The following is a 25,874-nucleotide window of genomic DNA, read 5'->3' as shown; positions in this document are numbered from 1 at the left end:
TCCTCAGTAAGTTAATCTTGTTTACATTTAAATTTTCCTCTATCTGCTCAGTTGGATTTGGCTTTGGCTTCTTTTTTTGTAACCTGGGATAATTTCTGGAGTTAGGGGTGGAGGTAGGGAGAGCAGGTGGGGAGTTAGTGTTATTTTCTATTCCTTATTTAATCTTTTCTGTGATTTGCATTGCCTCTCTCTAGCGTACATGAATTCTCTAGCCTCCTTGTGAATGAACACTCACAAACTGTTCCATCTCCCTATCCAGTCCTCACCACTTCATTATCAGAAAACAAACAGGGACATCTTACTCTCTGATATGCTTGTAAGAGCCCCAGTGGCAGATAAATGAATCCCAGGGCTCGGATCCTTCTTGACAAGGTCACGTCATCTCACAGCTTAGAGTACTTTTAGAAAGGAAGTCTCTTCTGCCTCACTGACATAACCTCCCTTGCTTCTCCCAGAGGTGCAATCTCTGACTGGTCTGCCTGAGGCAAAAATGGAAGTTAAAGGTGCTCGTTTAAGTAGGGAAGCCAGTGGAGGGAGTCAGCTATGTACTTCTGTGACCTGTCTGTCTGATGTGGGCTGGGGATGGAAATGAGAGTTCTTTACAAAGAGTATGTGAGTGTCTTGATTTGAATCTATTAACTATAAGCTTACTGGTTAACATGCAGTCCTCAATCCAGCTCAGTATTTCTTTCCTGTCAACAGCATGGACACTGGGATAAGTCTGCTTATGTTCAAATTCCAGGATTATATCATTGCTATTTTTATGATTTTTACTTCCATGAACTCTGTAGAAAACAAAACCACTAAATGCTTGCTACAGCCCTCACCCTAACCACATGCACCTCCGGCCATCTCTGGGTCCCTCCTCACCTCCCTCACTTCATTCCCCAGCTTTTAAAGAGTCGTGTCGCCACTTTCAAAATCCTGCTGTAGGTATCTGCCACCATCAGTTTGAGGGGTTCTTGGTTCCTGTCGCCTCTATCCTTGTTCAAGCCCAGGTGAGGACAGAGGGGCGGAAATACTGTGCCCTGACTCCCAGTTCTAGGCTGGGTAGCTGGGAGGAGAGCCAGCTTTCCTGAATCCCAGCAGCCGAGGGTGCGACGTTCCCTTGACGCATCTTCCCTCCAAGTCTGACATGGCACCGTCTTGACCAGAAGCGTGGTCTGCAGTCCCAAGAGGAGAAGTCAAGGCTCTTTTCCAGGCCCAGCCCGCAAGGACCCACTCACACTGGCGTGAACCTGAGGGCCCACAGAGGAGAGCACAGAGGGCCACTCACAGAAGGGTGGCAGTGCCGTCTCTCCCCACCAGCCCCAGGCTTGTCCCTCCTGCTCCACTCACTCCAGTGCACACCCATGAGGACAGCCGGGCAGATGGTAGAGGCCATGGGCTGGGTCTCCCCCACCAGCTTGGCCAACCCTGGGATGGCAAAGGAATGGTCCAGCTCTGGCCTTGCAGGAGCAGCTCATGGTGTGTAGAACTTGCTCCCTCTTGGCCGTTTCATTTATAGATCTAAGCTGACTAGGGCTAACACTCAGTAAAGATGTCCACTGCGTTCTCCAGCTGAGTGAACGAAATTTGCAAGTTCACGGGTTTCTCTTTTAGTAGAGGCCAGAGACTTTCTCACCCATTTTTTCTTTCCTTCTGGTCTGGTAACTGGGAAGGAAAAAACACAAATTTGTTTCCTCTGCCTAGATCACATCAAGAATGGACACCATCCCCTCAGTGTGGAACCAGGGGTCTCCTAAGGATGATTCCAGCACTAGGTTGATAGAGGTTTAAAGCTGAGGAAGGAAGAGCACAAGAAAATTACATAACAAGTGAAGAACTAGGCCTCAAAGTGGAACTTTGAGCATAATTGTTTAGCATGGTATGCCCAAAATATGTAGAACTGAATAATTTGTTTTATGTAAGCATAATCAATTTGTATACATTAAAATTGATACTGGCTGGGCACAGTGGCTCACAGCTGTAATCCCAGCACTTTGGGAGGTTGAGGCAGGTGGATCGCCTGAGGTCAAGAGTTTGAGACCAGCCTGGCCAACATGGTGAAACCCCATCTCTACTAAAAATCCAAAAATTAGCTGGATGTGATGGTGGGCACCTGTAATCTTAGCTACTCAGGAAGTTGAGGCAGGAGAATCGTTTGAAACTGGGAGGTGGAAGTTGCAGTGAGCCAAGATCATGCCATTGCACTCCAGCCTGGGCAACAGAGTGAGACTCTGTCTCAAAAAGAAAAAAAAAATTCTCAGAATATACCCACTCCAATCCCATTAATCATACTAGCATGAAGAAAAATTACATTTCTGGGCTATTGTGTTTGTACATAACCTTAGCTAATTTAAGCATGTAGAAAAATAAGAATGCTTGATTCACTTAAAATCTAAGAGATTCTGAGCTAGATTTTTGAATAATTTACATTTCTCAGCTCTTCTGCAATCCGGGTTTATTTTTCACTATAGTGTACCTTCAAAGAGCTAAGTCTCAGTTTACAGATTGTTAGTTTTTTAAGTTCCCATCTTTTTCGTTTTGCTGCTGAACTCTGGGCCTCTGTGTCCTCATCTGTAATGTGGAGTCAAAATTATCAGTAAGGTCTCTTCAAGCATGAATTTCGCATTGACTAATCCGTTTTAGAACACAAGGAAAATAATGGTTCTTTTGTAGTTCTCTCGGGACTTTTACTACTGCTTGGAATCATGCTGGGCAGATGCAGGCATCACATGGAACGTTCGGGTAGTGTAACTGAATAATGGCCATGTTTTGAGGCAGTGGTATTCAATGCTTCAAAGAGTGAGAAAATGGCCTTTAGAGATACTTTGTTTGAAAGAGAGACAAGCTTGGAAAATATTCTTGAGTATTTCTGTATAGAAAAGTATACAATAGATGTATCCTTTAACTGTGTAAGTACTTCACTTTTGCTTTGCAAACTCATGGTGCAAACGAGGTGGGAAGGCCAGAATTCCTTGCCTAGCCCTGCAAGAGTGGGGTTTCAGGTCAAAGCAGGTCTGGCGGCACAGCCTGGCGGCAGCGCAGAACCCTGAGCTGGGAAGGCCGCGGCCAGGCTGCGGGGCCCTCGGCAGGCGGGCTGAGCGTCGCGGCCCAGCACCTGTTGTCCCAGGGGAGGCTCCGATGGGGAGAGGCCTTGGAGGGCAGCGCCCCATCTCACCAGGAGAGTTCGCAGCCCAGGTGGCCGAGACCAGGGGCAGGGGCCGGGGCAGCAAAATGCCTCGCTGGCTTCTGTTTTCATTGACCTTTGCGGGTCTGTTCCCGCTGCGGCGCTGGCAGCTGCGTGGTAGTTCCGGGGGGCGTGAGGGCTGTGACCCGGCTGGGAGCCCAGCTCCGCTCCGCCCGCCCGCCCCTGCCTCGGACCCTGCGCCCGAGGATGTATCGTGGCAACCCTCTGCCACCCGAATTTGTGGGCCGCTCCCAGAGGGCGCGCCCTGGCGCCGAGCGCCCCTGAGCAGCCACCTGCGGGTCGGGTGCGGGGCACGAACCCGCGAGGAGCGCGCGGCAGCGCGGCGACGACGGCAGGAGGAGGGGCCCGGAGCCCGGGCGCCGCCGAAGGACGCCCAGTCCTCCACATGCTGCCACTTGGCTGAGCCGGGCGCCGGCGAGAAGGCGGCGCCACTGCCCTGGCAGCTGGACTGCACTTTGCCCCCGCCGGGCCTCAGCTGCCGCCCGCCCTGACGCCAGCAAGCCCCCCTTCCACGGCAACGCCGCTCCGGGAGCTTCGGAGACCCGCCCCGGGCCTGAGCGCAGGGTTCCTCCTGGGTCCCCACGGCTGTCCGGACGTGCCATGGGCGCGCAGCTGCCGGGCGATGTGTTGTGTAAGTGAACATCTGGGAGGTGGGTGACTGGGGAAGGGCGGGTGTGTGTCCGTCAGTTTTTGCTTGTCAGCTGTGCCTCTTAGATTTTTCAATGGCAGAAACCCATTAGTTACAGGCGGCTTTAATTAAACGAGACCTTTCTCAGCCAGCTGCCGTGGATAGAGCCTCACATCTCGTCGCCTAATGAAGAAGAGTTAGCCCCTACCCCTTCAATCTTGTTCTGGGCTTCCCAATGAAAGGTGTCCCAGTATGAGTTGCACTTCCACCCTGCTTCCTACCTGAAAAGTGAGTGAAGATTTCCAGGTAAGAGATTTGCCCGTAAACATTGCATTGGTATGCCAAGCTATCAGGCTTGTGCTCTGAATGGCATATCATGACCAAAGTCTTAGTAGCTCTTGTGCTCTTTGGCGCTGTGGGAGGCTGAATATTGAGATGAAATGATGCAAATAAGAAATAAAAGGGAGTAGACGGGTAAGATCCTTTATCCATGAGCAAAGGGATCAGAGAAGCAAAGCAGAACAATTGGAGTTATCGCGCTTATGTCTCTCTGACATCAGCACCTCCCCCATCCTTTTTGGAATTCGGTAAACATAAAATTGTAAACTAGTAAATGTTCTTATCAAAGACCATCTTTTTAGGATCTAGTGTATATGACAGTTGTCTCAGGGAAAATTTTAGGTAAGAATTCGAAGGAATATGGAATCTACTTTTATTATGACAAAGTATAAATCAAACAAAGATCAACAGTTGGCTCTTGCTTTTTCCCTTTGGATGAGGCTATTTTTAAGTACCTAATATGGCTATCACAATTAGATGGGAAATAACATTATTTAGGCATTCTGCTTTCAAGCAAAATGGTCTGGAAGAATAATTTGTTTTAAAATTTTGTTTTGCCATCAAAAATTATAAGCATTATTTATTCAGGTCCACACAATCTTATAACAAAAGGGTGCTTTAAAATTGTAGAGCAACCTCCAATCCATTTTATTATCTCCTCTATAGCACTCCTGACAGGCCAGCCACATTTTGATTGCACACTTCAGTGACAGGGGGCTCATTACATTTTGAGGGGTTCCTCCTTTTCTGTTGTTAGAAAGGTCTTTTTATGTTGAACTGACGACTGCTTAGGAAGCAGTATCTGTTTCTCATTAGTCCTACCTGGCCAATAGCTCTCCAACTGTGAACTTAGAAACAAGATTTTTCTGTGATTATTTTCTAATATTAGAAGGTCCATGCCATCTCTAAAAAACAAAAAAAAAAAAAAAAAAAAAAAAAAATTATAAAAAAAAAAAAAAAAAAAAAAAAAAAAATCTAAAACTTTATCAGAGTCCAAAAAAGGTCCATGACCCCAAAATAGTTAAGATATGAGAGGTCTAAAGCGATACAAAATAGTATTTTTGTCTCCTTTGCTTGATTGCCTTTCAGATCCCTGATCCTCAGTTTCTCACTGTAAAAGGGAATAATATACTTTGTCTACTCCTAGGCTTATTGTGAGGATTCAATTAATAATCTTAATAAAGTACTTAGTAGAGGTGCCTAGGAGCCAGTAAATGTTAGTTGTCTTCAATAAATACTAGTTTTTATGTTTCCTTCCTTACCTAAGGCCTTCTCTGTGCTAAAGATCCTCAACCCAACTGAATTCAGTCAGTCTAACCCAAACACTGCAGGGTGCAGTTGCCATCTTCAAATGCAATCATCTATTGCTTAATTGGCTTTTGTAATAAATACACGGAAGTTGACTCAAAACCTCATCTCCTGTGCTTTGCTATGAAGCAAAGGAGGAAAAAATAAAGGTAGGCTTTATTATTTTTTTAATTACGTGGTTAAGCATTTCTTGAATGGGAATTTCTTTTCTGTTGCCTTGTATTACTTAAAGCCTCTCTCTGGCTTGCAGTTTGTTAGATAGATGTTTTAATCTTACGTCATTCATCGTGTTAGTTCTACTTTTCAGTTTTGTGTCACCTGCACATTTGCTGAGTTTATTCACCAGACATTCAAGTCACTGATAATATACAGGACAAGTCCTTTTGCTATGATCCTGGTACCTCTAGAAACCTGTGGCATTGTAGGAGCGGTCCTGGATTTTTAGAGGCTGGTTTTAGAGTCTGGCCCTGACAACTATTAGCTTTGTGACCTTCAGAAACTTCTTTTCATTATCAATAAAATGAGCTAAAATCTGCCTTTCAGGGTGGCTGTTAAAATTCAAAGTAACGAAAACACCAAGTACAATACTGGCTGGAAATCTAGTTGGCTCTCTAGATTTTGCTTGAACTAATGAATTAGCCAGACTCAGCCCTTTCTTACCAAACTATTCTAGTCCACAGAGCAGTCTTCTCCACAAAGACGTTAAGAGAAAAATTTTAATCAAATGTCTTGCTGAAAAGATGTTGCACATATCCTGATCTACCACAAAAGTAAATGACATTAGTTTAAAATGCATGATTGTTGGCGAGTTGCTAGTTCCTAGAAATCCCATCTTTTCCCCCACCCCTATTGTTCCTTGTTTAATGATTAAGTTTTGAATTTTGCCACAGATAGATGTCAAACTATTAGTCTGTGCAATCTAGGAATTCTATAGCTTTGAATATTAAAAATAAAAACCCTGGAGGAGGAAAGTTGTGTTTGAGTCTCTGGCCTCTTGAGACCGCCCTTCTACTCCATGTTTTTCCAGAGGTTGTCAGAATAGTTCTGTGCAGACATCTGCAGGTTCTCTTGGTACCCTGGAATAAAATTCACCAGAATGTGAAGGCATGGACTCTTGTAAAGTGACCTCTTCTGCTTGCACCTTAGTTCTCTCTTAGTGAGGTTTCATCCTTTCCAGTTTGAAAATCATTTGCTTTTAAGGGAGCAAAGCAGGTGCTGAGCAGTTCTGTTTTCTTTCTCATTACTTAATATGTCATCTATCCTTGGATTTGAAAATTTTAAAACAAGCCTTTCTTACTATACTTTCTGTATAGTAAGTATACTATGCACAAGCGGCACTACGTTGGTGGCTGAGAAATAGAACCACTCATGGTGTTATAGTGTAAAAAGTTTTGGCAGTAGTAAAGAACTCTAATCAGTATCTCACATGGGAAGAGCTTTGTATTTTAAGAATTCATTTATTCCTTGTAAATTAAAAGTTGTGAAATTAAGAGTGTTTCACAAGGTGCTGAAGGTAACATAAATTACTGAAGCTAAAAGGGAGGGAGGAACAGACACGTGACCTAGAGAGTGAATGCCTAGCTTAGAAGTTCTGAGTACTTAGAAGTATTCTAATTCAGAACAGTTTCAACGCCACACTGGCCCAATGAAACACTGACCCAAACACTACTCCAAGTTTGTAGCCTTTGCATGTATACGAGCTGCAAGAGGCAGAACTACATAAATTCCACTGTTTTATTCCCAACACCTAACATACTGCAGGCACATGGATATTTGATAAATGGGAAAACTTTAATAAGCATTCATTAAGCGCCATGATGTAGAGAACTGTTCTGTACAAAATAATGAAAGAAAAAGTAACTCCTGCCCTTGAGGAATATCTAATCTCATTTGGGGAGACAGCACTTATAAATTAAAGACCAGACATCAGTTCAAGAAGAGAATTCTGAGTAAGGATGGGAGGAGGACTGGGAAGTCTGCATGAAGGAGATGGGGCTTCCCATATCCTCTAAGATCTAGTACTTGGGTTTAAGTAGGGCACAGGGGAAAGGGTGCTGGGTGGAGATAAAGGTGACGTGATGTGTTTCAACTTAAGGGAGGGCTAGGAGGAGGAAATGAGCATAGGTGAGGCAAGGAGACTCACATGATGGGAGAGAAAATTTCCTTGTATTAATGAGAAATTAAGTCCATTGGGTAAAAACAGGGCTTTAAAAGTTTAAATTAAATGTACCTCTCTTCCCCCCTCCACCCCCCCACCGAGATACTGTATGGTTGGCCACAGAAAATAGGAACCCTACAATAACTCCTTAGCTAAAGAAGTGGAGCATATGGATCATGGAAGAACTATGAAACTTTAAATGGCAAACTCTTCTGAATTCTTGGTCCTTTGACCTAGAGTCATAGTGAATTTGAACACTATGTTCTCCCATGTCACTATATCAGAGTTATGACTCTTTTCAGTGCTCAAAATTACATATACTGCTGCCTAGAATTTAATTCAGAGCATAGCACTTACTGCTATTTTATTAATTTATGCCTTCTACTTGTTCTAAAATGAAGTGGTTTTACTCATAAAGACTAATAAAAATTGAATTTGTAGGGAAGGAAAAAAGCTCTTCCTGTACCATTTTAAAAGGTTTGTGACCGAGGCCTGTGAATCAAATTGATAAAAGCGTAATGGGATAAATAGAACAGACTGAAACACACATATGCACAGGAGTTTGCAAAAGAAGTGTGACTCAAGGAAGTGGTTAGAATTTGGGGCTTATCTACCAACTTAACAAAATGATAAAGTGGGGAGAGGTTCTAGATCAGGTTTTCTTAACTAGCTGGTCAGAGCTACTTTTCATTTTTCTGTGAGGATTTTTATTACAGTGCTGGAGGAATTGCTACAGCCTGAAGTTCAACATTCATGGTCATAAACAGGAGTGGCCAGATGAAGCCACCTGGTAGCTAGAGTGAAGCCCAGAAGGGCTTAGGGAAATGCCTGCTTGTGTGTATGTGTGTGTGGTTTTTTCCCCTCCACCTGCAGGATCTGGTAAATGAGACGAAGTATTGATACCTGGACTTAAGTCTATCACCTGTTCAACAGTTAGTCTATCATCTAATTGTTCAAAATCCTAAATGACTGTTGTCATTCTTAAATTATACTTCTCTTTCCTCAGTTATAAACTGAAGATATAATAAGAGACAATATTTAATTGTTAGTAGCTTTAGGAGACACTCTGGAGAGATAAGGAATGGAAATAACACAGAACATCTTCCTTGTTACAAAGAAGTTGTAGATGCTTTACATAGAGAATCACAACTTTTATTTATTTATTTATTTTTGAGACAGCATCTTTGCTTTGTTATCCAGGCTGGAGTGTAGTGGTGTGATCTTGGCTCACTGCAACCTCTGCCTCCCAGGTTCAAGCGATTCTCCTGCCTCTGCCTCCCTAGTAGCTGGGATTACAGGAGTGTGCCACCACACCTGGCTGGTTTTTGTATTTTTAGTAGAGATGGGATTTCACCATGTTGCCAGGCTGGTCTTGAACTCCCAACCTCAGGTGATCCACTACAGGCATCAGCCACCACGCCCAGCCAAAATCACAATTTTGAGATGACTGAGGTAGAGCCCAGTTTACAGATAAAATAACACCACACAGCTTTATTCAGGTTTATTAGAACTCAAACATTGCTTATTTCTTAACAATGTTATTTTCTCTGCCTCTCCACTGAGAAATTTTGGCCCCAAGTGTGACCACATGGGGTCATCCTGGGACCATTTTGTAGGTGAGCAGCTGCACACTGTATGCGCTCTAAGTATCTGAGGATGAAACTGACTTCTGAGTTTCTAAGTACCCTACAGTAGTGTTCTTTTGGTGACCTTCATACTGACCAAAGTCATACAGTATTTTGTAGCTTTTATTTTTTGGTGAAAGACAAAGAACATTTAATGTAAATTGTGTCCATTTCTGTTTGCTTGCCTGTTTAACCGATGTCATTTGATCCTGGTGTGAATTTATAGTCCAAGTGAATGATTCTCAATACTGCCAGTATAAAGACCTCCATTTACTACTGTCCAGTTTTCATGGAGCCCTACAAGAAAGTATATTCTTAGCATCCATTATTAGAGAACATACAATGACAAACGTGTTACTAGGAACTGAATTATATACTTTTTTATGAACTTATATTTTATTTATTATTTTTTTGAAACAGAGTCTCACTCTGTCATCCAGGCTGGAGCGCAGTAGAGCAATGTTGGCTCACTGCAACCTCTGCCTCCCAGGTTCAAGTGATTCTCGTGCTTCAGCCTCCCAGTAGCTGGGATTACAGGTGCCTGTCACCACGATGGCTAATTTTTGTATCTTTAATAGAGATAGAGTTTCTCCATGTTGGCCATGCTGGCCTCAAACTCCTGACCTCAGGTAATCTGCCTTCCTTATGTTTTAATGAATTAGTATTTTTATTTTATTTCAAATCTACACAGAAATTTGAAAGACACTATATATATATATGAGTATAACTTATCAAAAGACTATAACATGGTTTTTATTATATAGAGATTTACGTTAATTCAGGTGAGACCAATTCTAAGCCATAACTTGAGATACAAGACATCTTAGAAACTTGTGTAAAGGGCTAAAATATGACATACAATGAGACAATGGTAAAATAAACCATTGCTGTTAATCTAGTGTTTAAGATGGACTTCTCGGAATTTAGCAGATTTTAGAAGTTACTTTTTTTTTTTTTTTTTGCTAGTTTTGAGTCCAGCTCATGTCCAAGTGATGGCCTTTTTGTGATACCTTCCCACTGCATAGTCCCAAGGAATTTATTCCTTTTGATGACACTGCACAAAGAATGGAGGACCACTGCTACAAAATGAACTATAAAGAATGGGCTTGCCAGGCAGGGTGGCTCGCACCTATAATCCCAGCACTTTGAGAGGCCAACGAATGGGGCCAGTTCATAACCAGCCTGGGAAACATGGCAAGACCCTGCATTTACAAAAAATATAAAAAATTACCTGGGCATGGTGGCATGTGCCTGTAGTCACAGGTACTCAGGAGGCTGAAGCCAGAGGATAGTTTGAACCCAGGAGTTTGAGGCTGCTGTGAGCTACAATTGGCCACTGCACGCCAGCCTGGGCAACAGACTGAGACCTTGTTTCTAGGAGGAAAAACTGGTGTACCTGCAGTAAATCACATTTTTAATTTGAGGGACCCAACAGAACACCCAGTTGTTGCTAGATCTCTTCCTAAGGATAGTGTCAGGGCTCACTTTATATTTTTAGTGTTTTGAGGTTTCAAATAACATTGAAACATGTAAAGGGGCTTTCTTTTCTTCATTTATGTCTGTAAAATGTATGTATGTGTCTGTGCATTGCGATTTGAGAGGTAGGGCATAGGACAGGGAGTGGTGGGTGGAAGGACACTGTTAGATTTTATTACTTACAGTCTGAATAAATTATCATATTGTCTCTCTCCTTTTGATTTTGTTAATTTTGGAAGCACTTATATTCTATGGACACAGGTCCTAAACACAAAGTAGATGCTCAATATACACTGGTTGGATGGTTAAGGGATACTCTTATTGATAGTTCTTTTATGTATCTTGAATTCATATACTAACGTATAAAAATTGATTTAAATATTTTTGAGAAAGTGTTTTTTTTTTTAAAACATTTTATATTTCTGTAATCAGCCAGTTAAAGTGACAAGAAGGCCAAAACACTTTTCCTGGTTAATATGCAGCATTTAATCACACCTTCAAATGATGGCCAAGGTAACTTCCCAACCTGAGAGACTAATAATAGACTAAACATTAATTCAGGACAGCTGATCACACCTGCTATCTTAAGGCTAAGCATAGCTGTCTAATCATTGACTTGCATTAATGGCTAACATTGTTGAAACTTTATTTCTTCCTTATGAATCAACTATCTTATTAGGAGTCACTGAAATTATACAAATTTTATTTGTTCTTCAGTGATGTGCAGGCTTCTACTGTAATTGCGTTTTAAGTATTTAAAGTACTTATATGTAATTGCCATTTACATATTTAAAAGTATTTAAACAGCTGCTACTATGAACAGTAGATGCTTCACATGAACTTTTTATTCCCCCTTAGCTATGACTTTAAGGATCATGCTTTCTTATTAATGATAAATCTAAGAGGCTTCTGTGGGATGGAAACCATAGCATGAAAATCTGATTAACAAATATGTGGGGGCAGTTTACTAATCCCATTCTATCAGGGGAACTGCACCTTCTCAAAATGCAATGAGAAATTCCATTAGATAGCTAGTTACTGGACCAGATGATTACCTAATTATATGAATACATCAGCGTCGTTTTTCCCAACACAGGACTTGAGGGCCAGATTTGACAGCTAGTCCTAGGGTAGTAGTATCCAGAGACCTCTTTGGGAGACTGGGAAGCTCTGGGCCATCATGTTCTTGCTGATAGTCCAGAGATCAGGTTGAGGATGGGCAATGAGAAGAGAAACAGAGACCCTGGGAAGGAGCTGTCATGGTCTTTACTGGCAAGAATTAACTTCAAAGTTGGGATGGAGGTTCTATAAATTCAAGAAAGGGAGAAAGTTAACACTTAAAAACAGGCTGGATTGGAAAAAGTACTGTTGGAGCACTTTTATTCCAAGAAGAGGCTGGAATTCAGAGTGACAGCTCCATACTTATTTGCCATGTGAACTGTCTGGGTCAGCAAGTGGAAGAGCCAGATTTCTCCATTTCATCTATTAGTTGGGAAGAGATGATAAGCATAAATTAGTAAACAGATGTGATAAGTAACTGAAGAACTGTTGTTTTCTTTCTTTTTTAAAAAAAAAAAAAACATGGTCTTGAACTCCTGACCTCAGGTGATCCGCCTGCCTTGGCCTCCAAAGTGCCTGGACTACAGGCGTGAGCCACCACGCCTGGCCTAAGAACAGTTGTTTTCTATCCTTAATAGATATGGCTAAACCAGCTGAAGGTTAACAACATAAATATTTTAATATGTAGGTGTTTTTGATGTCCTATAATCTAGAATATGGGCAAACTAAAGAAAGTGTGGTAGGGATGAAACATTACTAATCCAGTTCTTTGGGTGAGGTTATACATCCCTCTCCCTGCTCTACCCTCCTTAGCTACAAGCTCAGAACAGAACAATAAAGGACAAAAGACTCTCATATTCAATTTCAAATTGGTTTCTCTTTTATTGCCATCATTCTAAATCAGAGCACTCTACCTGTTCCCAAAGAAAGTGACAGATAAAGTCCTTGGACTGGCAATTGGAGGTAGAAGTAGGCTTTTGCTCTTTGGTAGACCCAGAATACTACCACCACTGAGTTGGGCTGGTTTTAGGCCAGTGTACAAAGGAAGCAGGAGGTTTATCCATTTGATTTGCCTACTGATGGACATTTGGGTTGTTTCTAGTTTTGGCTATTGAGAATATAGAGGCTATGGATATTGGTATACAGATTTTTCAGATGCCTGTGTTCCCGTTTGTCTTAGATAAATATCTAGAGATGAAAAGGCTGGTTCATAGGGTAAGCATATGTTTAATTTTTTAAGAAACAGTCAAGTTCTTTAGAATGGTTACACCATTTTACATTCCTACTAGCATTATATGCATTCCATGTCCTTACCAATACTGAGTACTGTTTTGTTTTGTTTTAAATTTAGCAATCTTAGCATGGGTAATTGTATTGTGGTTTTAAAAAATACCTTTTTAAATTTTTAACTAACATGCAGTACAACTGACTTCATTTTGGTGAACAAGTATATTAATTTTAATGCATATTTAGATTTGTTACAGCCACCTCCACAATCAGGATAAAGAATAGTTCCATCACCCCACAAAAGCTCCCTCCTGCTGCCCTTTTAGTCAGTCTACCCCTAATGCCCCATCAACCACTGATGTGTCATCTTTCCCTGTAGTTTTACCTTTTTTCCAGAAGGTTATATAAGTATTATAAGTAACATTTTGAGACTAGCTTGTTCAATCAGCATGCCTTTGAGTCATCCACATTGGTGTATATCAATGTCTGTTTTCAACTTTTGACAATTAAAAATAAAGCTGTGACAGACATCTGCATACAATTTTTTGTTGTTTTTTTAAGACAGAGTCTCACTCTGTTGCCCAGGCTGGGGTGCAGTGGCGTGATCTCGGCTCACTGTAACCTCTGCCTCCTGGGTTCAGGTGATTCTCATGCCTCAGTCTCCCAAGTAGCTGGGACTACAGGTGCACAGCACCATGCCCTGCTGTGTGTGTGTGTGTGCGCGCGCACGTGCTTAGTAGATGCAGGATTTTGCCATGTTGGCCAGGCAGGTCTCAAAACTCCTGACCTCAGGTGACCCACCCACCTCAGCCTCCCAAAATACAGGGATTACAGGCATGCACCACTGTGCCCAGCCAGCATACAATTTTTATGTGAACACAAATTTTCATTTATCTAGGGTAAATTTCTAGGAGTGGAATTGCTGGGTCATCTAAGTGGTTATTCCAACTTTATGAGAAACTGCCAAACTGTTTTCCAGAGTGGCCATGTCATTCTGCCTTCCCACCAGCAATGGATGACAGTGCAGTTGCTCTGCATATTCACCAGCACTTGGTATTATTTTTTCCCATTCTAACAGCTACATAGTGGTCTTACGGTTTTCATGTGCTAATATTTGCTATCTATAGGTGGTACCAAGTGAACTGCTGAAATCTTTTAAATCTCGTTTTCTAAACTGGGTTGCTGTCTTGCTATTGAGTTTTGATAGTTATTTATATATTCTGGATTCAAGTCATTTATTGGCTAGATGACTTGCAAATTTTTTTATATTTGCTGTTTTTTTCAATCCTTTAACTGTGTGTGTGTGAGCGCGTGCGCACATGTGTGTTTTCCAGAGCAAGTGTTTTTCATTTTGATTCAGTCTAGTTTACCGGTTTTTCTTCTTTCACGGTTCATGCTTTTGGTGTCCCATCTAAGGACTCTTTGCCTAACCCAAGATCACAAATATTTTGTCTTCTTGTTTTATAGTTTTACATTTAAAACTATGATCTCTTTTGAGTTAATTTTTCTATAAAGTATAAGGTATAGGTATATTTTGGTGGGGGAGGGTATACGAATGTCCAGTTGTTCCAATCCGATTTGTTGAAAAGATTATCCTTTTTGCATTCATTGTTTTTGGACATATCAAATATCAATTGACCATATTTTTATGGATGTATCTCTGGATTTGATTCTGTTTCATAGGTTTGTGTCTAGCCATTTGTCAATATAGCACTGTCTAATTACTACAGCTTTATAGTAATTCTTAACATTAGATAATATGAGTATTCCAAATTACTGTTCTTCTTTCTCAAAATTGTTTTGGCTATTCTAGTTTGTTTCCATATATAATTCATAATCAACAAACATATATAACAAATCCTGCTGGGATTTTTATTGGACTTTTAGAATCTAATGTGTTAATGTCTACAGAAAAGCCTGCTGGAATTTTGCCGAATATACACATTAATTTGGGGAGGACTAACAATATTGTCTTTCAGATCATAAACTGCATTTATCTGTTTATTTAGGTTCTTTGCTTTTTCTCAGTAACATTTTGTATTTTTCATATATAACACATAATATACAATTCAGTTTTCCTTTGTATGCTTTGTTAAATTTATCCCTAAGCGTTCATATTTTTTATGCTATTGCAAATGGCATTAATTTCATCTTCTGCTAAGTCTGTAGAAATAAAATTTTTTTATATGTCACTTTTATATGTTAAGACCTTCCTAAAATTATTCCAGTAAATTTTTGGGGGGAACATAATCTTTAAGATTTTCTATATACAATTATGTCATTTGCAAATAATGGCAGTTTTCTTTTCTCAATCTTTATGCTTTGTATGTCTTCCCTTCCATACTTGGTGGGACTTCCAGTAAAATATCAAATAGAAATCACGAGAATGACTATCGCTGCCTTGTTCCTGTCATAGAGAGAAAGTGTTATCGTTCACCACTAACATTATTTTGAGGAAGGGCCTCCTATTAATACTTTGCTGGGAGGATTTTAGAAACCATAAATATCTTTTATCAGTTTTTGTTTCTATTGAGGTGATCATCTGATTTTCTTTGTTAATATAGTGAATTATGTTACCTTTTGAGCATCCTTGAGTTTCTGGTATAAATCCCACTCAGTTATGTTTTATTGATTTTATACATGTTGGATTCAATTTGCCAACTTCTGGGCCTATGTTCGTGAGGGATATTGGTCTGTGGAGTTGAGTTTTGCCTTGGGTCTTGGTAATCCTGGCCTCATATAGAATGATTTTGGAAATTTTTCCTCTTTCTTTTCTGAAGAGTTTGGATAAGACTGGTATTACTTCCTCATAATAGATTTGTAAGGGTTCTCTAGTGTAGCCATTAGGGCCTGGAGGTTTTTTTTGGAAAGATTTACATTTCAATTTCTTTAATTGATGAAGGGCTATCAGATTTTTTTCGTGTGCCAATTCTGGTAATTTGATTATTGGCATAAAATTTTTCGTATTATTCCTGTTTGCCTTTTGAATGTATATAGGATCTGTCATAATGCCCATTTATTAATCTTAATATGTGACTTATTTTTCTTGATCAGTCTGTATAGAGATATTTATTAGATCTTTTTAAAGAACAGGCATCATTCTGTCTTTACCACATGCTTCATTGATTTCTGCTATTACCTATTTCTGTCTACTTATTTGGGGTTTAATTTGCTTTTCTCTTTTTAGCTTAAGGTCAAAGCTTGTATCACTGATTTAAACTTTTCTTCTTTTCTATTATAAGCATTTAAATGTATAAATTTCCTTCTAAGCTTTAACAATGCATTTCAACATTTTGATGTCATGGCTTTCATTTAATTGAAAATATATTTTAATTTCTCCTGTGATTTTCTTCTTTGTCCCGTGGGTTATTTAGAAAAATGTTTAGTTTCCAAATATGTGAGGCTTTTCTAGATATGTTACTATCTGAGGTGGTTGGGAAACATACTATTTAATGTTTCAAGCCTTTGAAATCTGCTGAGACTATCAATAGTCTCTCTTGGTGCATGTTCCATATGTACTTGATAAGAATATCTATTAGTTGTTGTTGGGTATAGTGTTCTATAAATTTCAGCTCAAGTTGGAGCACAGTGTTGTTCAGAATGCGTATTCCTTATTTTTTCTTTGAATATTCTAGCAATGTTTTAGTTTCCAACTATGCTTGTGGGTTTTTCTTTAGTTGTGTATCTTTTATAGATAGCATATAGTTGGTGTATTTTTAATAGCAGGCTTTGTTTTTCAGAGCAGTTTTAAGTTAACAGAAAAACCAAGCAGGAAGTGCAATGTTCCCACATATCCTGTGTGCACATGTGCACATACACACACACGCATGCATGCATGCAGCATCTTTCACTAGATACATCTTGATCACCTGAAGTCCACATTATATTAGGGTTCATTCCTGGTGTACAATCTATGGGTTTTGACAAGTGTATAATGACAGAAATCTACCATGATTAGTATCATATAATTTCATTGTCCTAAAAATTGTCTATACTCCACCTATTCATCTCAGCTTCCTCCATTACCCATAGCAACCACTGGTCTTTTTACTGTCTCCAGAGTTTTGCCATTTCTAGAATGTCATATAGTTGTAATCATACAACATGTACTCCTTTCAGATTGGCTTAACTTAGTAATAAGCATTTGAAGTTCCTCCTTTTTTTACCATGGCTGGATTATTATTATTTTTTGAGAAGGGGTCTTGCTTGGTCACCCAGGCTAGTGTGCAGTGGTGCAATCAATCTTAACACAACCTTCAATTCCATCTCCTGGGCCCAAGCAACCTTGGCCTCCTGAGTAGCTAAAACCATCAGTGTGTACCACTATGCCTGGCTAATTTTTTCATATTTAATTTTTTTTTTTTTTTTTTTTTTTTTTTAGAGATAGGATCTTACTATGTTGCCTAGGCTGGTCTTGAACTCCTGGGCTCAAGTGATACTTGCCTCAGCCTCCCAAAGTGCTGGTATTATAGGTGTGAGTGACTATGCCCAGCCTAACTCATTTATTTTTAATGCTGATTATATGTCATTGTTTAGATGTACCACAGCTTATCCATTCATCAAGAAGGACATCTTGCTTGCTTCTAAATTTTCACAGTTATGAAAAAAGTTGCTACAGACATCCATGTGTAGATTAAGCTTTCAACTCATTGGGTAAATACCAAGAAGCACAACTGTTGGATCGTAGAGTAAGAATATGTTTAGTTTTATAAGAAACTGCCAACTGTCCTCCCAAGTAACCATGCCATTTTACATTCTCAGTGATGAGAGGTCTGTTGCTTTTGCCATTATCTCATTGTTATAATTTACAATTCCTTAATGACATGATGTTGAACATTTTCCATATGTTTATGTGCCATCTGTAAGATTTCAGTGAGATGTCTGTCCAGACCGTTTGCCCATTTTTCAATTAGCTTGTTCACATTTTTACTGTTCACTTTTAGAAGTTCTTTGTATACTTTAGATAACAATCTTTTATCAAATATGCTTTTACGGTATTTTCTCGACCATGTCTTAGAGCAGTTTTTTTAGTGAAGTCCAACGTATCAATTATGCCTTTAACACTAAATCTAAAAAGGTTGTCACCAAGCCCAAGGTTATCTTGATTGTCTCCTATGTTATCTTCTAGAAGTCCTATAGTTTGATGTTTTATATTTAGATCTATGATCCATTTCAAATTAATTTTGTGAAGGGTTTAAGAGCTGTGTCTAGTTTTTTTGTTTTGTTTTGTTTTTTGCATATGGATGATTTGGTTGTTCCAGCGTTCATTGTTGAAAAGACTATATATGTGTGGTTTGGATCTTTAAATTAGTCTGATCATCTCTGCCTTTCAATTCTTATTTTTAGTCCATTTCCTTTCAGGTAATTTTTCATATGGAAGGCAGTCACTTTGCTGTTGGTTTTCTAATTGTCCCTCCCCATCCCCAATGTTCTTTCTTTCCTCTCTTCTTCTGGCTTAAATGTATCTAATTTCTTATAGCTTATAAGTCATACTTCCATTCTATTTAGTGGTTACTCAATTTTTTAAATCTTTTCCCTCTATTTTTCAGATTGGATATATCTATAGATTTTTCAAGTTCACTAATCCTGTCTTTTGCAACATTCAATAGTCCACACAATGAATTTTTCATTTCACATCTTATACATTTTAGTTACTGATTTTCCATCTTTATTATTTTACAATTTCCATTTCTCTGAGAGTGTCTTTTTGCACACCAGTTTTTTCCTTTATGTTCTTGAGTATACTTAAATAGCTACTTTAAAGTTCTATTATTTCAATTAAGAAATTCTGGGTTATTTTGGGTTTTTTTTTCTTTCTTGATTTTGGGTCAAATTTTCCTGCTTTTTTGTATGGCTATTAATTTTTAAATTGAATGGTAAGCATTGTGAATAATACCTTGTAAGGAGTCTGGCTTATGTTATCTTCTTTTAAATGGTATTGTTTTATTTCTTGTTAAAGTAAACTGCTTCTGTCTGAACTTAGTCAAATGTGGTCCATAGGCTGGCTGCCTATTTTTGTAAACAAAATTTTATTGGATATAGCCATGCCCATTTGTTTAATCTTAATATATTTTCTGGCTTCTTTTGTGCTATAATAGTAGAGCTGAGTAGTTGTGACATAGACCCTATCTATGTGTCTTAGTCCATTCAGGATGGTATAACAAAAAGAGACTAGCATGTAGTATTTATAAGATTGGATGTTTATAAATACCATAAATTTATTTCTCATGGTTCTGGAGGCTGGGAAGTCCAAGTTTAAGGCAGGAGCATATATGGTGTCTTGTGAAAGGCTGCTTTATGGTTCATAGCTTTTCACTGTGTCCCCACATGTCAGTAGGGGCAAGGGAACTTGCTTGGGTCTCTTTTATAAGGGAACTAATACTGTAATACTATCTCCCAAAGGCCCCACCTCCAAATATCATCACTTTGGAGATTAGGTTTCAATATATGAATCTGGAGAAGCCACAAACATCCTGGCTCACAAGCCTAAGTCATAGCCCTTTAAGAAAACACTTGTCAACCCCTGTTTAGAGTATGCTACTGATTCCTAAGGCATCACATTTCTTGAGTTGTAACTAAATGAGATTGCTCCACTCAGGCTGCAATTCCAAGGATTCTACATACTGTATATAATGTCTGGTGTCACTGTCCACCTCTTAAGTCCTAGAGCAAGTAATCTTTTGCTGAGATCTTGCAGATCCCTATCCTGGAGATGCACATCCCAGTACCCTTGACAAGTCCCATGCAAATTTCTGCCTCCCTTCCCAATCTTGAACTCTATCTTATAAATTTCAGCTGTTTCAGTAACCCAAACCTCTGTTCCATCAGAGTTGCCACTCTCTGACTCTCCTGGGGCTCAGCCTCCCATGGTAATGCTGGAAGATACCCCCAGGTAGAATCCCACAATGACCAACTGTGGAATTTAACATCTTGTGTTTTTCTTCTCTCAGAGATCACAATCCAGTGCTCCTTGTTGCTCTGTGCCTGAAAATACACGCCAATATATATTTTGTCTTGTTTTAAAATTGGTTTTGGTGAATGCACAAATCTGGTACTACTTCCTTTGTTAGGGTAAGAAAAAGCTGCTTTTGCAAAACAAAAGATCTTAAAGCACAGAATATTCTGATGGTTCCACTCACAGCCTTTTATTGACACTCATTGGGTTCTCAAAGTAATTTTTTTCAGGTTAACCATGTCCAATTCCCTTAACCACCCTTCACAGTAAAAAACAGACACTATGAAAAATCCTAACATGCTGATGATGCACAGCCAAGACAGTCCCCATCTTCAGTTCAGGCTAGTAAGCAAGACAGACACTACATATATCTGTTTCCTTTTTAAAATTAACATCTCTGAAACCTGGAGCAAGAAGCAGGGCCTACGGAACTAAAGGTAATTAAAAGCAGAAGACTGGCTTTCCTTTCCTACCCCTCATATCACGTTTTTTAGGGGTAGGAAGAGAAGTAGTAGTATGAGAGAAACTGGGTAGAATTTATAGAATAATATATGGCAGTAGACCTGGCAAACATCAACTCCTCTGGACATCTTTAATTACCAACTATTTAAAAATGATTTAGATGCATGCAAGCTTCTGCCTTAAGATCAGTGGTTTCAGGCCAAACGCAGTGGCTCATACCTGTAATCCAAGCACTTCGGGAGGCTGAGGTGGGCAGATCACTTGACCCTAGGAGTTCAAGAAGAGCCTGGGCAACATGGTAAAATCCTGTTTCTACAAAAAATTAGCTGGGCATGGTGGCTTGTGCCTGCAGGCCAGCTATCCAGTAGGCTGAGGTGGAAGGATCATCTGAACCCAGGGGGTCCAGGCTGCAGTAAGCCATTATTGCATCCTTTACTCCAGCCTGGGTAACAGAGTAAAACCCTGTCTAAAAAAACAAGAAAAAAAATCAGTGTTTTCAGAAACAAATTTTATTTTATGAATTTTCAGAGCTATGTTTTTAGTACAAAAACTAAGATACCATCAGGAACCATTAACATCATTCATAGAGATTACCTGTGCTCTTTTACAGCTAGTCCTCTTTAAAATGAAGCTGTCTTGTATTGTTTTAGCTATCCTTAAGCCCCTTAAGAGAAGTTCATTCAGTGATAATACTCACTTGGGAAGCTTAGAAGGGACATCACAAGCATTGTCGTCCTCTACTGTCCAAACATCAAACCAGGGTAGGAATGAGAAATTTAGGAGGAAAACTCTTTAACCTTAGTCTGAGCTTTTGTACAATTTCACAGGGAACAGTCAGAAGGAAAAATGGGTGGCTTTGCTATGTCTAACCTGCACTGTTGTTTAGAAGCAGCACTAGAGTAAAGCAAACATTGTTTACTACTCTTTGAGTTGTAAATATCTAACCAGGGGATAACGCCAGAATCTAATAGTAGTGCAAGGTCTGTAGGCTCATGAAGTTTGGGGAGGAACAAATTTTTATGTGCTTGTTTTGCTTGACAGTACAGATCAGGATTCAGCAAATGTTTTCTGTAAAGGGTCAGACAGTAAATATTTTAAGCTTTGTGGGCCACATGATCTGTCACAACTATTCAGTTCTGCTATTGTAGTATGTATGCAGCAGAACATGGGCACATGTAAAGAAGGGACCACGGCTGTACAAAAACAGATGGCTGGAATTTGGCCCAAGATCTATGGTTTGCTTACCCTTATAGATAAATCTAAGCTAGCAAAAGTTTAACTGTTTTCAGTTTTAAAAAATTTGCAAGATCCTGAAAAAAAAAGTTTTCCTATTTTGCAAATTGCCATTTTTATTGAGTGATTATCTTTTTCTTCTAATGGTAAGATAAAGCTGTTTGTTTTTACCTCACATTTCTTCTATGTGACCAAAGTGATGAAAAGATTTTTACACGTTACTCAATCATACACTCTTTTGCATTCTGTAACTTCAAAATGAAACCTCCCTTCTCTTGACAGGTAAACACTACACGTGAAGAGAGGTGAAAGGGAACGCTGATTACTGAAGTGGCCTGGAGAGGGAAAGCACTGGTCAACGTCACATGGACAAACTTCATTGTTTTCTAAAGATGGCCTGGAAGTAGACTTTGCCACTGCTTCCTCCACAAACAGCTGTTCGTAACATGGGCTGCATGAAATCAAAGCAAACTTTCCCATTTCCTAACTTATATGAAAGTGAGAAGCAGCATGAGAGTGAAGAACCCTTTATGCCAGAAGAGAAATGTCAACCTAGGATGCCTTCTCCAGTTAATGTCAAAGAGGAAGTGAAGGAACCCCCAGGGATCAATACTGTGATCTTGGAATATGCACACCACCTGTCCCAGGATATCTTGTGTGATGCCTTGCAGCAGTGGGCATGCAATAACCTCAAGTACCATGACATTCCATACATTGAGAGTGAGGAGCCTTGAGGCTGTAGGATGACAACACTTTGACCGTGGAGGTGGTATTTTGAATACATGCAACAAAAGCAAAACCTGGTGTGCAAAAGTACAAATAACTATCTGGATTTCAAAACGCGTCTACGATAATGTCACTAGTGTTAGAATACCTAGGATGAAATGCATTTGAAGAACTTCTACATTAACAGCAATTTCTGTTTAGTCTTAGATTTTAATCATCTGAAGGGCTAAACAGAGGTCCTGTGATACCCAATAATGAGCTGTATCTCATAGCACTTCTTTCTAAGTAATGGCATCACCAAAGAAAATGCTAAGGAATAAAAACTGCCCCAAATTCTAAATGGTTATTTTAAAAGTTGTCCTTTAAAATAACAATTTTCACTAATTTATACCCAAAAAAGTCCAGATATGTAAAGGGCTTTTCTAAAATTCCTTGGCAAGGGAATGGCACTCAATTCACAGTGATTAACAGTAAGTCTTGTTAGTCAAAATCATGCATCAAGGATCTCTACTTCTTGACACAAATGAACCCTGTCTTTAATAAGATATTTATTTTTGTAGATGAGAAGTGTAACTACCACCTTGGACCTCAGGGCCCTAAATAATTACAGCTGCTACTGGACAACTTAGACTTTGTGCCTAATGCCTCTTAACGATAGCAGTTTATAGAAGCCATGACATTAGTGTTTATTGCATTGAATTAAGAAGCCAGTGATATAACTATACAAGAAGACTAGCATGGGTACCTTTTATAAACAGCAATCCAGTAAATCTTAAAAATAACAGAAGCCTACTCTGCAAGGTAGAAATTTTCAGTATTGTGTATTAAGCTTTACTGTCTGGGAGGTGCAAAGGGCTGGAATATGGGCATTTATCCCCAGTATTTTATTGACTAGTGGGGCAGTCACCATTAAAATTACTGTGAGACCAGGTAAGTAATGCATGAAGATTTACAGTTATATTGCAAAACAGAAAAGATAAAACTGTCCTTTGAGGAGAGTACTCATTTTCTGGGTTTTTGTTATTTTTTAGTGGTAACACAAGCCTATAGGACATTTATAGCCACCTATTAGGGAAACTGTTTTTCATTTTTACTGTCATAGCACATAAACACACCCCTTTTTGTTTTAAAGGAGTACTTTAAAACAAAAGGTCAGTGGTAACAGAAAATTTGGAAAGGGGAAAATGAAATTAAGACAACTTGTTGGAAAATTAAGATAGTTTCTAGAATTATCTTTTCATAAGATTTGGTACACAGTGAGTTTAAATGAAAAGGAAATTATTTAAGCCTGTGTATGTTAGAGCCACAATACACCACTGGTATTAAAAACTAAAGGTTAAAAAAAAAAGCTTATAACCTCTTTAATAAGATAAATATGTATTTGCCTTGTAAGCAGGCAGAAAATCTACCTCTAATTTTAACACTAATGCTTTGAAACCCAAAATCAAATAGAGTGAATTCTCCAAGTTACATGAGCAAGGAAAACATTATTTGAAACATGCCATATTTCAGTTGCCTTTGGACACTTCATCATCCAACTTTAATTTTACCAAGTTCCATGATTTGTACTGTCCCACTATACTTGCAATCTATAATTTATATAATAGAAAAACCACCAAACCCATTCATACAAGGATCTGAAGTTATAAGGCTAAGGGCAGAAAGTTTCCCATTAGTATAAAACATTTCCAGGTCATGAAGAGTAGTTTAGGTTGAGTGACAAAAGCATAGGTATGGTTGTTTTTCATTCATTTTGTATCTCACACCAAGACACTTTTGCTGCAAGGTCATTTGCTGCTTAAAATGTACAATTAGGAATATAAAATAAGTACTAATAAGAAAACACAAAGCCACATAAAGCAGCATGTCCCACTAAATTTTTTAGTATACATAGGGACAGAGACGAGTGAGTTTTGCCTGTATCTAAGCTTTTTAATTTCAGGTTTCTTCTCTGCCCTGGACCCCTATTTCCCCAGGGTGTAACAGGGATACCTGCCGGATCCATATCAGTTGGAAGTCTAATCTCTGTTCCTGCCCTCTCTCAGCAACTATGATAGTATAGTTTTATCACCAAGCACCATTCCCTTGTTCCTGATTCACATTTTAATAGAGTATGCTATCTTGTGTACAATATTTCCAAAAGACTTATCTTTGAAATATATACTGTATTATACATCATCCCATGACATACATGAACTACAAATCTTGCATAATCAGTGAGTTAGTGGATAAATCAAGATGGGAGAGAAAGAGATGAATAAACAAATGAATAAAAAAGACGACTAAATGAATGAGAGAGATGAACAAACAAATTTACATTACATGTGATAATTATCATGATATAGGTTGGCCTTCATGACAAGACAGATGAGAGTATCATTGATAGGATATTAGCCGTCTTTCAGATCTTTATATTGAAATACTGGCTTTACTTCAATTTGAAGGTCTTTCATGAACAATAAAAGAGAATGGAAGGACTGCCTGAGAAGCCAGGAGACATATAAAACAGATAACTGAAAGACTTACTAGCTCCTGGAGAGGGAAACCTTTGCAACATCCAGTGTAAGGGCAAATGAGCTTTTACCAGCACAACCAAGAACCTCCAGGTGGCAACTGTGGAAGCAGGTTATCAGAGAAAATAAACGTGCAAATTCCTTGTTTACAAAGACTCTACCCCACAAATATGCTTCACTGCTGCCTTCCCCAGTTGTTTCTTATGTACTGTTGTCACCTTTCAGTTACATGCCTTTGATCCTAAAATTCTCTACTTTTGTTGCCTTATCAGTTCTTTGCAATCTGCCAGTGGTTATTAGCACTTAAAACACAATTTTGAAGGGGACAAAAGTGATTATCTTAGTCCCAAAGAAATAATTTGTCAAACTGCCTTATTAGTATTAAAAACAGACACACTGAATGAAGTAGCATGATATTTATCCGACTCAATATCATTGGCCTTTTATGAAATGAGGAAATTATATAGTTTTAAAAATCAAAAGTCAGAGACACTTTATAAGTAATATCAAGGAACAGTAATTTAAAACCAAAGTTCTAAAAAATACATTGTTTGAGTCATCACAATGTCCTTATCCTGGATTTGAATGACCAAATAGGACATATCTTTTTTGGAGCTGTGGGCATTAGCTCAGAAGCACTACCTGAATCTTAATTTTCTAAACTCGAGTTTTATTTGCAATCTTCTTCTCTGTAAGACTTAGCTATGAAGTGGTATATTTTTCCAAATATTTTTCTGAAAACATTTGTTGTAACTGCACAATAAAAGTCCAGTTGCAAGTAACCAGCTGTGAGTTCTTATTTAACTGAAGCAAATCCCTTCTGACATTGTGTACTTTCAATTTTTTTAAACAATATAAAAGACAACAATTTCTGCATTGTTAACAAATATAGAGAATAAAAATCCACTTATACAAATAATTTCTTGGTTCATTCAGGTCCAATTTAGGACCTTTTAGAATATAAATGTAAAT

At 39.0% G+C, this 25,874-nt stretch overlaps 2 protein-coding genes across 5 annotated transcripts in view; one reads left to right on the top strand and one right to left on the bottom strand.

The window, feature by feature from the left end:
* The first annotated feature begins 2,313 nt into the window (after positions 1–2,313).
* CUNH2orf88 (chromosome unknown C2orf88 homolog) lies at positions 2,314–25,680 on the top strand. 4 transcript variants are annotated; one of them, XM_037728556.1, is made up of 2 exons: positions 2,314–3,843; positions 21,946–22,725. In XM_037728556.1, exon 1 carries the CDS (start codon positions 3,127–3,129, stop codon positions 3,682–3,684), a length of 558 nt encoding a protein of 185 aa, XP_037584484.1. In that variant the 5' UTR covers positions 2,314–3,126; the 3' UTR covers positions 3,685–3,843; positions 21,946–22,725. The 4 variants fall into 4 exon arrangements, with proteins under 4 accessions (XP_037584484.1, XP_017356202.1, XP_037584486.1 ...); XM_017500713.2 differs by having other exon boundaries at positions 3,500–3,824; positions 21,946–25,680; XM_037728558.1 differs by having other exon boundaries at positions 3,500–3,843; positions 21,946–25,680.
* HIBCH (3-hydroxyisobutyryl-CoA hydrolase) overlaps positions 24,039–25,874 on the bottom strand; it is a 142,865-nt gene continuing 141,029 nt past the window's right edge. Inside the window, exon 15 of the transcript XR_001817062.2 lies at positions 24,039–25,002. The gene's annotated coding sequence lies outside the window, so the exon portion shown is untranslated. The remainder of the gene's footprint in view (positions 25,003–25,874) is intronic.

This window comes from Cebus imitator, unplaced genomic scaffold (assembly GCF_001604975.1).
Source record: "Cebus imitator isolate Cc_AM_T3 unplaced genomic scaffold, Cebus_imitator-1.0 Scaffold268, whole genome shotgun sequence".
Taxonomy (NCBI): Eukaryota; Metazoa; Chordata; class Mammalia; order Primates; family Cebidae; genus Cebus; species Cebus imitator.
This window is presented reverse-complemented; position numbering and strand designations above follow the sequence as displayed.